At 33.2% G+C, this 17,667-nt stretch overlaps 1 protein-coding gene across 1 annotated transcript in view; it reads right to left on the reverse strand.

Moving 5' to 3' along the window:
* The window catches only part of ADGRV1 (adhesion G protein-coupled receptor V1), a 237,134-nt gene that overhangs the window by 161,725 nt on the left and 57,742 nt on the right, over positions 1–17,667 (reverse strand). Inside the window, exons 34-45 of the mRNA XM_079331426.1 lie at positions 16,448–17,259; positions 15,011–15,220; positions 10,436–10,566; positions 10,102–10,201; positions 9,017–9,196; positions 7,395–7,558; positions 6,746–6,839; positions 4,030–4,108; positions 3,254–3,392; positions 2,595–2,736; positions 1,905–2,167; positions 257–432 (exon numbers count right to left, since the gene is read on the reverse strand). Of these exons, the coding sequence (XP_079187552.1) occupies positions 257–432; positions 1,905–2,167; positions 2,595–2,736; positions 3,254–3,392; positions 4,030–4,108; positions 6,746–6,839; positions 7,395–7,558; positions 9,017–9,196; positions 10,102–10,201; positions 10,436–10,566; positions 15,011–15,220; positions 16,448–17,259 (2,490 nt within the window). The remainder of the gene's footprint in view (positions 1–256; positions 433–1,904; positions 2,168–2,594; positions 2,737–3,253; positions 3,393–4,029; positions 4,109–6,745; positions 6,840–7,394; positions 7,559–9,016; positions 9,197–10,101; positions 10,202–10,435; positions 10,567–15,010; positions 15,221–16,447; positions 17,260–17,667) is intronic.

Below are 17,667 nucleotides of genomic sequence, written 5' to 3' on the forward strand. Positions count from 1 at the left end.
TTACTACTATTAGAGAAATGTTTGGGGACTAATGAAGTACTGTTTCAAGGAAAAATGCATAGAGAAGTAACATTTCTAACAATGAACAGTCCATTTTAAGTGTTTTTTTCTGTTCTGTGTAGCAGCAATAGCATTTGACAAATAGTATACTTTTAAAAATCATAAATTTTACAACTGGTTTACTACATTTTTTTTAAGGGAAACCATCTCTATGGCATATGAAAAACTTCGTTTTGATTGAATCAGGGTTCAGTACCTATTTGTAACTGGGTAGATGCTGAAAAGCCCCAGTGGAGCCTGGTTCTGTAACACTGTAATCATAGTTTGCACTCTGGTGCCTAGTCTGGCTCCTCCAGTTGGATTGAACAGGGTGACAACAAAGTGCTCATCTAATTCTGGTTCTTCATCCAGGATTGCAGAAATGCGCAGTGTCTGGAAAGAAACAAGCACAGAAAGCTGCTGAGACTTGACAGCTAACAATGACAAAGTTATTCAGGCCGTGCTGCTGTTTCTGTTCTTTCTATGAAAAGCTCTGGACAGCAAGGCAGCACAACAGCAGCTCTTGAAAGTGGAGAAGGCAGGAGAAAGGCATGGACAGTTCAGGCAGGAGTTCTATAATAATCCTTCTGGTGACCTCCATTACTGCAACACCAAAATTAGCATATCCACTTTATTTTTCCCTTCCCTTCTTTCCTCATCACAGGATTCTCTGAAATGTAACAGGTTTTGACCTTTTTTTTCTTTCTTTTGTTTTGTATTTATTCCATATGTTCCTTGGTAATTCCTAGTTCCCACAGAGCTATTTGACTCCCTAACGCAACACAAGTTGGGTTTACTTTAGTTGTCAACTAAACTATCTCATGAGCAACAGGGTAATTACCCTTCTGGTACTGAGAAAAACAAAAGGAAAAAAAGGCAATAGAGGAATATTTTAAACACTCTCTTCGTGATGCTTTATTCCCTCTACAGCACCATGGTGGATAAGATTGTCACGAGGTGGTCTCAAATCAGCAGAGAACTGTCTAGAAAGAAATAGGTGTTTTCACTGTCATTCTCCTCATTACTCAAAGAGGTAAAAGTGACAGTAGCACATGTTGCTTTGCCTTAGTATAGAGTAGTACTTAGTAATGAAAGATCTGGAACTAAAATAATGCTTACAACATTTTAGATCTCTATTTACTTCTTTAATAAACCATATTGCATGACTGTATTGAGAAATATTTTACTCCCTACTGCTCACAGATCTGCTAAACTGCCCATCACTGAGGTGCTAAATGCATTTTAGGTTCAGAAACTAAAAAACAGTGTTTGCAGAAAGGTTTGTTTCAGATTCTGCTTCACTAACCATAATATACTAACCTATTATTGACACACTTAAGATAGCTCATTTTCTAGCTGACATTCTTATGAGGACAGTACAGAAGCAGTGGGATTAATACTGTGAGAAAAACAAGTAATTTTCAATTTCCAAAACTCTGAAAGCTGCTCACCTTTGGCTTGGCTGCAGAATACTCTTTTCAGGCCACAAAATGGAATGGTATTTTTAATTCCACTATAATTATTTACAGTAGCAAATTATGACTTCATGCCAAAGTTTGTCTTTCAGCTATATACCAACACATATAAATAAATTATCCTATACACATCATATTATATACCCATTGTATTGTTTTCAATTTACCTGAACTATTACAAAGATAAAAATACCTACAGAAAAACATACCAAATTTTTCTGCACTACCAGAACTCAATTTTATTCTGAGAATTAATGAAAACATATGAAAAAAATTAACACATCAAAAACTACAAACATTGCTGAAATCTACCAATAATTTAAAAACAAAACCAAAAACAAACAAAAAAAAAAGCCTTCTTCACTTTTTGTGTTATAGCTATCATATTACCTTAAATCTGACTCCCTCTTCCAGCACAATGTATCCTTGAGAAGGGGTCAAATCCACTGATGGTTCTGAAGAATTAACTTCACTTACAAGATACTGAACAGACACTGTTCCAAATATTCCCTGAGGAGGTTCTCTAATTATATTTAATACTGCAACACTTTCCATCAGATGGAGAGCTGTTTGCTCTCTTAGGAAGAAGTGATCACTGTTATTGAATGACAAAATTCCATGTCCATCATCATTGGCAAATATAGTAATTGTGGCTTTTGAGAAATAAATAATAGAAATATGCTTCAATTAACATAATAAAGTATAATTGTACACATGCACAAATAAATTAATATATACATAAATCCATTCTTTCTTAAATATATGTATACTGCTTTTATGTCCCTGATATCACTTAACAGAATATGGAAGCATTTTGCTTTATCTAGGAAGATTTCTAGAAAGGAAGAATCTAGGCTCTCTTATTAAAACATCCTGTTTTTGCCTTTTCTGATTCCTTATTTTACATATTATTTTGTTTGTTTTACATTTTTCAAATGATGTTTAAGAACTTTCCAAATGAGTTTAATAATCTACCATAGGAGCACACTGGTGTTTTCTAAAACATGATTATTCAGAAGAATGAAATTAAAGTGACCGAGATACAATTCTGAAAATGAGGACTTCAAAATTAAGTTTTACCTGTTGTCTTCTCCCCTAATTCCAGGCCAAATGAGGGATTTGTAAGAATTAACTGGAACTTCTCATCACCTTCAGGAATATCATCATCACAAATCACAACGACAACAGATTTATTCCTTTCTCCATCAGCAAAAAAAAGAGTCTAGCATTGAAACACAGAGAGCAGTGAATATACAATAACTGATAATACCCACAGAAATTTTAAATTTAGGTAGAGCAGAATTGCCTTAAATAGGGAGGAAAGAAGAAGCAAGAAGAGGAGTAATTTCTATGTCCCTTATAAACTGATTGAAAAAGAAGCAAAACAGTTAAACAGTTTAGCACTTTGAAGAGTGAGGACAAACAAGAGCAATTCACTTTAAAAGTTCTGTTGTGAAAAATATTAAATCTTACATGAAATCTTATATGCTCTTGACTTAGCAAAATTGTATTTGAAATAGATGTTTGGAAGTTTACAAATTCATCTGTACTAAAAAAGAAAGAAAGAATAAAATAAGATGTCTAAATCTATCTCAGAAGATCAGAAGATCAGAGCTGAGACGATCAGACAGACGTTGAGAAATCTAGATGTACTAGTGACCCTTCTGCAGAATAAAAAAGATGTTCTTTTGAGGAAGCTGAAGAAATGAGAACTATTAGATTTAAAGTTTGCTTCTTACCCTTGAGATCACATTAAAATCCAAACCCAGCTGTGCCTCCAAATTTTGGGCATAAAAAAACACTGACACGTTGCCATAAGAGCCTTTGTTTCGTAATGCCATTATGGTCAGATTGCCATGAGATTCATTAACTTCAAAACTAAAAGAAAAACCAAGAAAAATTCTCAGTGCTCTCTGAGCACTTTCTTTTAATAGGATAGTAGATAATTGTTATATTTTCACTTAAAATCATCCCCTCTACCTTTTAAGAAAAAAAGCCCTGTTACAGAAAGGCATCATTACCATTTGTCTACAATCATTATATATATATATATATTTTTTTTTTTTTCCTTAGCAAAATGGAATTGAACTATAGGACCCTTTTCCTCTACTTTATTAGAGGCAGATTAACACTGTCTATGAGCATGGATGTCTTCTTCCTAGCTCCTGGAAATCAGAGAATAAGATCTAGGAGATAGCAATGTGCATGCTTACATGGATGCAGAGGCTGGGACAATGGATGGAGGCTTGAGGGAGTTATGAAAGTTCACAATACCAAAGGAGAATAGTGAAAATAAGTACATGGTAGCATGAGATTTCTGAGTAAGGACACCGTAAATGTTGGTTTCTAGTGTGGGAATTATCTTTCCTGTTCCACTGAACTGAACGATATGATGGCATCTCAAAAATTTGATCCTATTGTTAATAGGAGTTTTACTGTTAATTGAAAATGAAAATAGTTGGGCAACACTAATAATTAACTCCCATAGGGAGATCTTCAAGGTGACAAGACTTACTTGGTACTTTCCCATTCAACTACTCCGCTTACTCCATCATTAGCATCAATAATGATTTGAGAAGCTAAACCTTCCACATCTACAAAGGAAAACAGAAGGACTGTATGTAAGAACAGTAGAATTCATTTTCATAATTTTAAAGAATAGCAGAAGCATTTCTTTGTATCTTGATTAATTTTATAGAAGAAATACATACTTTTCTATAGCCAAAATACAGAGGGGAAAATGAAGTGGACAGGGTACTTGGAAAGGCTTAAAGAAAAGCTGTCCTTACTAGCTTACTATTAAAACTGCAGCACAGTGCCTTTAATTACCAACATTACATTTAATGCATTAAACAACAATAACAACAACAAATTGAAAAAAAAAAATTGAAGAAAATCCATGGCACCAAAAAAGCAGAAAATTACAATAGCAAGATTTTTCATCAAGTCTTAATTCATTGTGTGTTTTTATTATGATGATATTTAATGTTTTGCAGACTGTGCCATTCTGAATATGGAAGGGGAAATGAATAAAAAGAATAATAAATTATGCAGTATGTCATCTCGTATTTGTTTCAGTGCCTGATAATAAATCCTAATGGTACACAGCACAGATTATAAAAAAGAATTATTAATTTCCTTTTAGCTAGTTCATGTACTGTAACATATGATTACTACATAAAAACACATGTATCTTCACAATAACTCTGTAAGATTATTGCATGTATTGCCCATGAAAATACTGAATAATAGAATAATACCAGCAATTTCCACTAATTTCAGGGACCAGAATTTGACCACCAGAATTTGATTCTTCTGAACACATAATGCCTTATTTTGTTTAAACAGCATCACATTTCTACATCAATTTATGTCGATTTACTTTTAATAAAAATTAAAAAGAAACAAAGACTGACAATTTCTACAAAACAAACTGACTCCACTAAATCTCTAGTAAATATACTATTTTAAGATCCATCAGAGAGATTTCTATTAAACCAGACAGAACTGAAAAAAGTAAAAGATCACTGCCATGAATCCAAACCTGACACTATGAGATAGTGGTTAACGTGAGCAGCAGCTGCAACACCTCTACACAGACAGCAGAAAGGTTTAGAAATCCATAGGAGTCACAGTGCATATAGACCCTTCAGCTTCCCAACTGATATTTTCCCTCATATGTCTGTGAGTTTGATCGACTCACTCAAGTTCTATAATACTTTGCTTTCAATATCAGACCTCTTATTTAATATCTGGTAGTTTTCCCCTCTCCTGAGGCCCTCCTTTCATTTTATCCCGTCTTAAGTCTTCTATCCATTAAATTTATTAATTTTTGCTTTCGTCATTCTTAAGTATGGAACATTTTCCCTTTTCTTAATTCCTTGCACTTTTTTATTAGAGTTGAGCCCTTTTCTTCCACCTTTTCTAGACTATGGGATGGAGCAAGGGAAGCATGAAGAAAACAGAACTGTCCTTATGTTTACTCTTTATGCACCATATCCATGAAGTCTCAGATCAGAAATAAAGGTCACTTAAGTTCCACGTGTTTAACTGTATGCCACAGACATCCCAAATAGCATACATGTAGCTAAGACAGGGACAACATTTATGATATATTCCAGATGGGTATGATTAACTGCATGCCAGTATCATGACCAGAACCTCCATCACTTTTGATATCACAAACCTAGAATTATATTAAAGATTTTAAATGGGGTATGGGATTGCTAAATCCTAAACAGACGCACTACACCAACAAGGATTTGAATTCTCAATCACAAAAAAAATACACAAAAAGGGAAAACAAGATTAGAAACTAGTCTGAGAACAGAATTAATTGTGACATTTTATAATGAGGACAAACTTTTGCCTCATGGATTAAAACTATTATCTGATCATCCCAAGTACATCAGAGTCAAATGGTCATGACTCAGACTGCTAACCACTTATGGCAGAAGGTAAGGTTATACCACACTCAAAACAATTTAAATCAGGAAATCTTTAGGGTTACTCTTTATGTTTCAAATTTTAGATTCAACTAATCACAGCTCAGTGTCTACACATCATCAGTCAGTTTTGCAAGTTACCTTTCAGTCTGTAACGAATTAACTCTGTCACTTCAATACGCATGCAAAGAAAGGGAGAAAGAGTCACAGAGGATGTTAGAAATAATCAGCATAATTAGTCACTGGTGCCACAGGATAACCCAACTGCCTTTAAAGCCAATGGCAGCTCTGCTACTGACTTCAGCAGCAGAATGAGGACCTCAATAAGCAAACAAATGAAGTTGTGTGGAAGAGTAGGAATACAGTAGAACATGACTCCTAAAAGTAAATCTGATAAAGAGTAATAAAAAAGTACTTTTGAAAGAATCAGCAAAGGAACTACCTGAAAGAATTCGTTGTACATAGTTGTTTCTGTCATTTACTTGGAAATTAAAATCACATTAACACATTGCCAATGCAACATTTGAAATAACTATGTTCTCCAACTGCTAATTGCTAATTGCTAACTACTCTATTAAAATTGTTTTGTCATTTTTACAGGGCTTTAAAAAGCAAGAATCCAGCGTAATGACTATATTTGATGTTCTAAAATGTTTCTTGCAGAACACTCTGTCCTATTTTGGATTATTTGGGAAGTGGCAAGTGGAATGATGATATGCCAGAGTAATATAATATTCAATTGATATAAAAATAAAATGAAACATAGTTGTTTTTAAGTTGTTTTACCCAGCCTAGGTGGGAAAGAAGTTGAATGGTTCATGACAAGTTCCACTGAAGTTAAATTAACCAAGAAGAATTCTTGCACTTCTGGTACATCATCCTACAAAACACAAATCCAGTATATTCTCTTATCATTTTCTTTAAGAAACAATCACAGAATCTGTCAAAAAGCAATACACTAGACATCTCTAACATTACAGTAACACTACAATTAATTTATGCTTCCATTTTCCTGGAACACTTTTACATAAAACGTTAATTATGAAGCAAGACATTATATTTAATGGAAAAGACTGTGGTGACACTAAACTAGATATGAGCAAATTTCTGCTCAATTTTAAAAGCACAAATAGCAACCACTGATAAAGTAAGAACCTAATAAAGCTCTTCTGATAAAGTAGCAAGCAATGAATTACACTGGTGTGAATATCAGAAAATAAAGTCTTAATGAAAGAGTTAAATTTCATTTAAATAAGCACAGTCTTCTGTTATTATTTGTCCTTCTGTGATTTTAACATTAAAGACCAAAGCAGTCTTTCTAAATTAAAATAAAATTGATAGCTTCAAGTAATACAGCTTGCAAGATTCAGGTTCCACAATATTCCTTTCCAGTAGCCACACAAGTAAGCATAGAGTGAAAGGATATAGAATTTACCTCTAGAATAGTAACATTTATGGCAGCTGATGTTTCTCCTTCTTCCAAAATCACTGAATCAGAAACAGCTACATAATCAGCTCCTGGTTCAGCCAAGGTCCCCTCTGTCTGGTTACTTAAGAAGACCAATCCTGGAACTGTGGCATATGTGACATTGATGGCACCTGTTTAAAATGTGACCAAAAAAAGCCCACTTTTTCAATTATTATGTAATGCTCACTGGAATAGACAAAGAAAGAGATTAAATGCTCATCAAAAAAATGGAGCAACTAATTACAAACTAATCTGAAACCAAAGAGACCTATTCCTTTCAGTCTTTTGTCCAAGATCACAGGACTCAGAAAGCATTAGGGCCCAATGTATTCATATATTTGAGATGCTGTGAACTTCAAATATCATATTACATACCTGGGACATCTAATGTATTATTAATACCAGATTTGGTGTCAAGGCAAGTAGAGTGTGTCCGGAATGACTGATGTCTGAGAAAGGCTCTAAGGAGAGCCCTAAATTTAGTTTGCTTTCCAGGCAGACTGACACAGATGTTGATGGAGAATAAAAATTAGGGCATACAGTGATAGATTTTATTACAAGAAAAGCTAGATTTTTTTTTTTTCTATAATAAAGCCACATCTCACCAATTTGCCAGAGTAAGTCAAATTGCAAATTTAAAGAGAGTGATCCCAGACATAACATGACAAATGAAATTCCAAGTTAATCTGTATGAAATAAAACATAAAGTATAGAAGAACTGTAGTTTTAATAAATAAATATGAAGTTAATTGAGAGATTTCACATTTACAATTGATACTTAAAATAAACTAATAGTTTCCTAAGTAGTGTTTGGAAAGTAATTTAGATACTGATTGACATTAAAAAATAAAGGGGAAAACAAAGAAATTACATTTAAACACCTCTACAAATCTGTAGCCTGTCCAGATCTTGAATATTTGTTTCAACTGATCAATTCACCTCAAAACAGATAAAAACAAATAAGAGAGATTCTCACTGAGTTCTAAATATAGTCTAAAAACATAAATAGAAAATTATTATGCATGTTATCTCTCAATGGAAGTCAAAATACTCAGGAAAGATACAAAAAAAATATTTCGCCACACAGCACATTATTAAATTTTTTACAATTTAATTTTATTTCAAAAGGAAAATTGAATTAAATACATAGTTCTTAGGAGAGGTATAAACTGAATTCAGAGGCGTCAATGCAACTTCTTCCATGGGATATTCCTAAACTGTCAGATTCTGGAAGTTTAAAGAGGGGATGCTGTAGGAATGATAATTCCATATATGCTCCTTCTCTCACGTTTCTTAATTTCTTCTGGACAGACTAAAAATTCAAGACATATTTGCTGGACATAACAGTACAACCCTAACAGTCAACTAGATATGTCATAGTTCCCAGATCCCTTGCTGTAGAATTAAAGGCTGTGGCTTTAGTTTTATCTAAAACTTAGTTTCTAAGCCCAGAGTAAGGGGCCTAGAAGTTCTGAAAACCTCAGTTGTATCCAAGATTTTCCAGATTTTCTAGCCTCCTTGTCATGGCATTCATTTGTCTAATTATTTTGAAAACAAAACTTAATTTCTCTTGGAGATGTTATACAAACCTAGAGATCCAAATTCTCTGTTAATAAAAAGCTGAACTGTTTTGTTTTCCTCTGGAAGTAAAACTACCCTGGATGGAGAAGCAAAATTCAGCAGTCCATGTGGTTCATCACTAGCTTCTACTGTCAAAACAGCTTCATATCCTTGACTATCCAAAATAGCAGCACCAGCAGGAGAAACACCTGCAAGAGAACCAATGGACTACAGTTAATAACGTTAGGTAAATGAAGTTTTGCCTTACATTACTGCTATTTTTATGTAAAAATGACAGCCAGTAAAACTGCAAATGAAATCAAACCAAACACATTATATGCTCACTGAATTTTACAGGTGGTATAATTGCATTCTGTAATAAGCACAGGAACATTCAATTACTACAAGAATTGTATGCATAAAACTATAGAGTTCAAGACTATATTAAGAAGTGAGAAAATTTGAAGAGACAGTGCCAAACGTTAACTTTCCTAAACTACTTCTATTGCAAAAGGAAAGAGAAAGCTTTCCTAGGAATTCATTACAAAAGTTAGAATTATATTCAACATCTCAATCATTCCATTAAGAAATTAATACAAGTGTTGTCTTGATGAACAACCTCATTAATTTAAACTTATCCTGAAGGATTACAAGAGTAAACAAATTATTTAGATAAGTTTGTAAGGCACCTATCAGCAATATCACCCATGTCAAATTAGTTTGGTGTTTAGACACTAATTCCAGTTTAACAAAGGGTATTTCAGAAGGGATGCAGTTTCATGCTTCTTTTCTCATTATAATTTCAATGAAAGAGTAAAATATTGACCTTCTATAATTCAGAGACAGAAATTCAGAAAGACAGCTTGACAGACAAGATTGTTTAAAAAGATAAAAATATCAATTTATTTTATGACACCTGTATCATATGTATACATAAACACACAGATGTGTCCAGCCTGTTTCAATAACATGTGAAAAAGTTTTGTACAGTTTGCAACATTTTCAATATTCTTAGTCCTACACTTCCAAAATGGTTAAATACACGTAGAACTATTACACTACTAAATGGAAATTTTAGATATAGCAGATATAACAGTGTGTAGTTTGGCATTACCTTCTGTTTTGATGTTGTACAGGATGATCCGGTATTCTTCCTTTTCTTCTGGAATGTGGTCATCCAGCAAGTGGACGTGTAATGTTGTATTCAATACCCCCTATAAATGTTATTGATAAACTGATTAGTCATTAGTGTACACAGCACAATTAATACCACTCTATCATATGTATTTTGAGCAATACCTTTAAGAAAGGTCAAGTTAAAACACTGAAAAGTATACTGCACTTTAATCATATCAAGACAAAGAAGACTATAAAAGCACATTTGTTTCATCAGCTCACTTCAAACTACAATATTCTCTTGTAGTCATTAGATTTGCTTATGGACTCACCTCAGGAAAAAAGAGAATTCCAGAATAGTGTTCAAAATTTTGTTGTACATTATATCCAACTATTTTCCACTCAACAGTAACATTTCCCAGTCCTGGGGCAGTTCTTACAATAGGGAATTGCAATTGTTCTCCTAGGGACAGAGGACAAAATGCAATATTTTTGAATTTATTCTTCTACAATTCAACTACTAAAATGAAAATGAAAAAATGTGAATCACAGTTAAAGCTTTTTTTTATCCAAAACCTTAATACTTTTAATAGTTAAGTAATATCTTTTTTTTTAAATATTGAAACAAAACCCCCCACAAATCTAAACTCTTTCTTCATGGGTTTTTATGAATTTAGTTCATTCTTGGAAAGAATTATCAACATATAAAGGAACCTGGTACATATGCATAACTGCTGTCAAAACATGCACAAAATAAAGAGCAGTATCTGTGAACTACACACAGAATAAATGCTCTACACACAGCTTTAACACAGTTTTCTACAGCAGCTAACTGGCAAGGAATAGACATGTTCCTAACATCTGCAGTATCTTGTGACTTTACATAGTGCATGTGGGAAAATGCTAGTAATTACCTGCAAGTTCCATTTATGTGAGTTTGAATTTACAAATATTAGAAAACATCCAGAAAAAAAAAAAAACCACACACACAATTTTTAAAGGACAGTATTTAGAAGCAAAACATTAATGTTTTATAATTTTTAAATAATTTTAATAATTTGTTATAATTTCAGAGATAATAGGTATCAAGTAAAAATATGAACCTATCAGAAGCAGTTATGGTGTTTTCCTACATTTATAATATTTAACCAAATGGTCATTTTAAGAGAAAACTCTTCAGGAAGTTTTGAAAAATTAAGAAAATTCATATAAAGTATGAAAGAGCTATATATATTTATACAAAATAAATACCTGATATAAAATTAAATATTTTAAATATAGGCATGCAAAATTACATATTATATTAAAATGAAATAGATCAGCAGATAATATTAGTAAAATTATGTAATACATACCTATTAGAGGAGAGATATTTATTTTAATACATAAATGTATTGCCTCTGTATGCCAACAATATTTTTCCAGTTCACAGAATGGAAGATTGTCAGTATATAATTATGCAATTAGTTTTCAAGGACATGAAATACACAGAAATTTATAATATTGAGGTGCTTGGAAATAATCATGTAAACTTAGGTCCACCCTCAACTGACTGAAAATTACTTTTTCTAGTATTGCTATAAATTGACTTGAATTTTTGTTGCTGTTGCAAAACTGGAAATAATTCTATCTTTTAGTTTGTGTTAAAAGCCACCATGTTGAGAAACACTGAGATGCATCTGTGAAAGGGAAAGTGCAGGTGTGGTGTTGGGTTATGATCTTATGCACAGCATACAGAATTAAGTAGCACAGCTAGTCCCACTGACTGTGCAACTCAAAGAACAAATTGGGATGCTTATCTGGTTATTCTGGCATATTCTATTGCAGGACAGTATTGCATATCTAAAACTGGCCCAAAAAGATTAATCAGTGTCTGGACATGTTCTCTGTTTGGTAAGGAAAATTTGAAGGATGCCAATGTATTGCCTATGAATTAGATAGATATGAACAGCAAATTTTAAAAGACCTTAATATAAAAAACTGAAAACTAAATTTGTGAAGAAGTAATATAAAAATTGTATACACCAATTTTCCAACATACAATTAGTAAGCTATCAGTCTCATCATTTCAAACTTCATTTAAACCTTGTTTTAAGTTGCCCCATACTAGTTCTAAGAGAACTAAGAATTTAAAATTTATTGACATCACAAGAATTCTGGTTCTACACCAAGATATATGAGGACAGATTGACAATTTACATGTCCTAAGCCTAATTTTTCATGTCATTTAATACTGCCCTGAAATCTGTTTATTCCATTTGAGAATTTTGCACATTCATAGCAAACAAATAAATATTTGATAGAAAAATAATTACTTTAATATCACCATAGAACAATATAAACAAAGGTTATTTCAATGCAATATTATGCAATACAACAAATTTTCACTGAAGACTTTGAAATACTTCAAAATACAGAGCTTTGATACACAGTAATCCAAGCACCAAAAAGAAACCTGAAGTACAATTCATTTTCATTAAAGACCCTCTAGGAGTCAGCTACTACCCATGTAAAGCTGAGTCAGATTTACCAAAACCTTTGTTATTCCTATCCAGTAAGAAATAGCAACACAAATAAAAATCTATTTCTGAAGATTGAAAGTATTCTTAGGTTAATTTCACTATTTTGTTGTAGGGGTTTTTTAATATTTTACCCTTTTAAATCTTTTTTTAGATTTCTACCCTTATGAAGGAGAAGGGGATCTAATCCATTGTCCCCTTGCTCCTTATTTTAAGCTATTGCAGTATTTTTTCATCTAATTCAGTCATAGGCATACAACTATTGCAGTTCTGCTTGAACTTAAATGCTGCCCTTGCCCTCAATATGGTGATTATGTGAACTGAATATACTCATATATATCACCAAGACAGCCATGATCCACAGCTGAAGTGTGAAGAAAGGATTTATTCCATTACGTAACTTTCAAAACTGAGTCACCTACACTGCTAAACTTATTCCATGTTAGCAGGGCAAAAAGTGCCCTGAGCACAGTGTTGTATATCAAAAGGCCTGGACCTTTGGATACACAAATCCTTCACCAGGCTGTGTTTCACCAACACTCTTAACTCCCTTCCTCCTTACAAAGAGCTCCAAGTCTACAGGAAAGGCTTTTGTCTTTAACAGCATCCTGTTATCTGCTGTGAGAAAAAGCCATTTCTTTCTGGTTGGCAGACAACAATGCAGAGAGAACATAAATACCTGAATTTTCTCACACCGAGTATTTCCTAACATCTCCCATCTGCAGGGTTGCTCTTTAAGCAAAACCAAAATGAACTATTTTTTCTCTTTCCTTGCCAGTCTTTGGTTTTTCAAATCTTGTTCCCCACAGGGATGAATTATATGAACAGCTTGAAAAAATACTGAGTTCTTAACAGAAACTGTTCTATAATATAATAAATATAATATAATATAATATAATATAATATAATATAATATAATATAATATAATATAATATAATATAATATAATATAATATAATATAATATAATATAATGTAATATAATGTTATATAATGTAATATAATGCAATAATAATAAATAGAAAAGATAAATAGAAAAGATAACACTATTTGGATTTATGTCTGATAATGTTTTGTCTCCATAAGAAAAAACTTGATAATGAAAATGAAGGAAAAACACTGAAATCATATGAAAACCTTAGCTCATTCCTTTTTTTTTTTTTTTTTTTTTTTTGTATCAAAGTGAACTAGCTTGGCTGTTTTTTCTTGCTCTAATGCAATGCAATATTTTTCACAAGCTGAAGAATTGGAATCAGTTTTTAGCACTATACACATACTATATATAAAGCTCCAGATAAAAGCTTTCAGCTTCAGCATGCTATGACTAATATTTAACCAGTGGGAAGTAAATAAGGTCTTTGTAACCTTGAGGAATGAGATTATTTGTATTAATTCCTTGGGCTCATTAACAGCTGTTCTTAGACTGCCAGACTGCAACTGGCTAGTCAGGCAGATCAGAACTGCTAATGTGGAGTAATGAAGCATGTAAACTGGGCACAACAAGATTAACACAAACTGTATCTAAACAAAACCCAAATGCTTATGGTGTCCTTGCATTATGTACAAAAAAAAAAAAAGAGATAGACTTTTTCTTCCAACCAAAAATTCAGTGCATACGTTCTTGGATAGCAAATCTCTATTTACCTATCAGTTTACATATCAGAAAAATTTGAGACTGCAATACACTGAGATTCCAGCAAAGGCTAACAAGAGCAGTCACAATTTGTATTTTTACTGTCCTATGCAGAACTCTACCAAAACCTAGGTAAAACACAAAACATGCTCTCTTAAGACATTAGTAGACACTAGATATCTATTATCGTTCTCAAAAGTCATGACTGAGTGATGACATCAAGATTTGTCACAAGCCTAAAATGAGCTGCCATAAAAAATATAAAGAGAAACTTTAGAAAGATGGAAGATTTTTTCTTTCTTTTCCTTTTTCTTTTTTTTTTTTGGAAATATTTTCTAGATAATTTAGACTTAATTTTAAGTCAGTGACAGATAATATTTGCTTAAGCTTAGCAATTGATCTGTATGATGGCAGTTACACAGTCCTGGAATATGGTATAAAATAATGAGAAATGATGAAAGGCACAGAAATGCAATGCCAGTAGAATCAAGGCAAAACCTTCAGGAAACAGAAGTGAAAGAACAAATGGTGAAATGTAGCTTTGGAAATGGTCTATACATCTTTTCCATAGACTTCATTTAAGTGCTGTTTGCAGGAGTTAAAAATTCAAAGAAACGTGTGCTAAGTATGTGGTTATTCTCTGTTTGCTGGCATTCTCTAAACAGTGATAACAATCCCTGCATGGTTATCAACAGAAAGCACAGAGATGGAAGCTCATGTTAAACAAACTGAGTGTGGTCAACACACAGAACTCACCTTCACGACCAATAACAGACCTTCCAGCTGCCTGGAAGCTAATGATTCCTGCCACATTGTCACTTGCCAGGATAACCACTGTGACAGTGTCAAAACTGGGCAGAATCCTACTCCCTCCTTCAGTATGCACCAGGCTGATTATGATGCTTTCATTATCCTCTGGCTCTGGATCATCTAAAATGGTGAGTGTGACCATCTTTTTTGTTTCACCTAAAGGTAGAAGAGCATATGCATATGTATTGGTTCACATAAAAATCACCTGTTAAAGATTCAATCATCTACTCTACTAGCAAGTACTTAACTAATATAAAAAAGGACGTGAACAATCTTTACTTATTTACCTGTCTAGAAGTTATGACGATTGTTACGAAAATTTATTCAATTACTGATGAAAGGTTATATTAGGCAATATAAATAACAAATTATTAAATATGCTCTGTAGAAATTAACAATATTTGCATTGTGAATGCCTAGAATTCTTATTTGCTTTACAAGTTCTCCAGCTTTCAAATTTTAATTAGGAAAGGGGGATATAATTCTTGTAAAAATAATTATCAAGTGAATACATTTTCTGATGAACCACATACAGACAGATGTACACAAAACTTGACTATATATTTACTGGACCAGGAAATGCATTAAAGTGAGCTGTCATTATATTAACTACCTATTTTCTGGAGTATCAACAAATGACAGTGTTAGCAGCAAACACAATCAATTACCAGTCTCTATAATGCATTACAATTTGCAACACAATCCTATTGGTCATTCTATGTGCATAACCTTTACTAATAATTATATCAGTTTACCACATACATGTATTTTTTGTTATATTGCCCTTCAAAGTATTTTGAAAACAGATTTAGTAAAGTTATAAACACTTAATATAATTACATGTCAGTTTCCAAATCACTCCTGGCAACCCTTCATTTGAGTTCAGATGGTTTAGAAAGCTAAATAAACATTACTACACTCCCATAAATTGTTTTCAAAACAACTGTTCAATCATCTCAGACTTTGAAAATATAAAACACATCCATCATGTTTTACAGTGCTTAAATAATGCCTGCTATAGACTTTTCTTCTTGGCAATTTTTAAACTATCCTGTTATGTTATGAAATCAATACAATCTCAGAATCTAAAAAGATGTATTATTAAAAATTAGTGCTGAATTGACTGATGATTAACAAAAGATCACTTAGGCCTGATTCTCATTTTCATTATCTTTGATACAACAACTATTTCAGCAATATTATTCCTCATCTACTTAGTAAAAATATTATCTTTATAACGAATACCTCAATATTTCATTAAAAATACTTCAATATTTATAATTTTCATCTTTTTTCTTTTTTTTTTGTGGTTCTTGTGTATCTGCTCATTTTGTGTTTTCTTTACTTTTGGACAAGATAAGTTAGTGCTAAATCTTGCCTCACCTTCAGCAAACACCAGAATCTCACCAACACCCACAAAATCCAAGTTAGGGGTAGCAGTTCCACCAACAACACGCCATTCCACTGTCACCTGTCCCAGGCTGCCTTCTGTCCTGTGTATCATCAGCTGCACGCTGGCCTGAGGGCGTTCTTCTACTTCAATATACAGACCTCTCTCTGTTGCATTGGGACTTACACTGTAGATCTTAAATACTCCAAAGGCATCCCCATTCATCATTATGGTAACTGTGGAAGTATTTGGCTGTCCAATAGTTGGTTGATTTTTCAAGCTGGCTGAGATGTTCAATAGTTCAACTTCTAACAGGGATATAGTGAATTTTTCATCCAGCTCTGGCAGGCTGTCAGGGAGTATGGTAACTGTGAGATTTGCAAACTCTTCCCCTTCCTGCATGATGGCCCATTGTCTTGTGATAGATTCATAATCACTACCAGCAATGGCTTGTGTGCTAAACAGAATGGATGCACTGCTGATGTTTTTCTTGTAGGTCCATAATCCTGACACATTAGTTAATGGCCTGATCTCTGCTGTCAGCCAGAGGCAGAGAGGAGTCTCTGAGGCACTGGAAAATGTAAAGGCTGAACATGCTTGTTCTTTTAGGCACTGAGTTGCACAGGCATACAGTGGGTCACTTGCTGCTGACACATTCACTCCAGTCTTGGATGGCTGGTCAGGAATTCCTTGTACAGGAGACTCGTAATAGGCCAGTATATCCTCACCTTGCTCAATGGCAAGAGCTACAACATCAGTATCAGAAGTGCTGTAAAATATTTGCAGCTGACCAAACCTTCCCCCACTAAAAGAAATTAAAATAAAAATGCTGTGTTAGCCCATGAATCAGGTCTAACATGGTATATGTTATTGGGTTAAGAACAAAAATGAACAAAATTAACTTACTGCAGAATTAACTAATTCTGAATTGCTGAAGAGTTACAAATAGCTAATTACAGTGACTTCTCCTGAAGTTACTACCAGAATAGCTGAGTAGCTGGGTTTTTTGGAGAGCAAGTTTGATCGTTTATAGCTTGGGTAGCAGTCTGTTAAACATGCATGTTAATCTTCCTAGGACTGTCAAGGAAGAAAAAGCCTTTGCTGTCTAGCATTGTTATCATTTCTCTGAGATGTTATACCCTCAGGATACCATATTTCACATGCAAAACTGGTCTGCTATTCATTTTGTCTTCCATCACACAACATTTGATAC

The sequence above is a fragment of the Erithacus rubecula genome (genome assembly GCF_903797595.1).
Source record: "Erithacus rubecula genome assembly, contig: SUPER_Z_unloc_3, whole genome shotgun sequence".
In the NCBI taxonomy this organism is placed as follows: Eukaryota; Metazoa; Chordata; class Aves; order Passeriformes; family Muscicapidae; genus Erithacus; species Erithacus rubecula.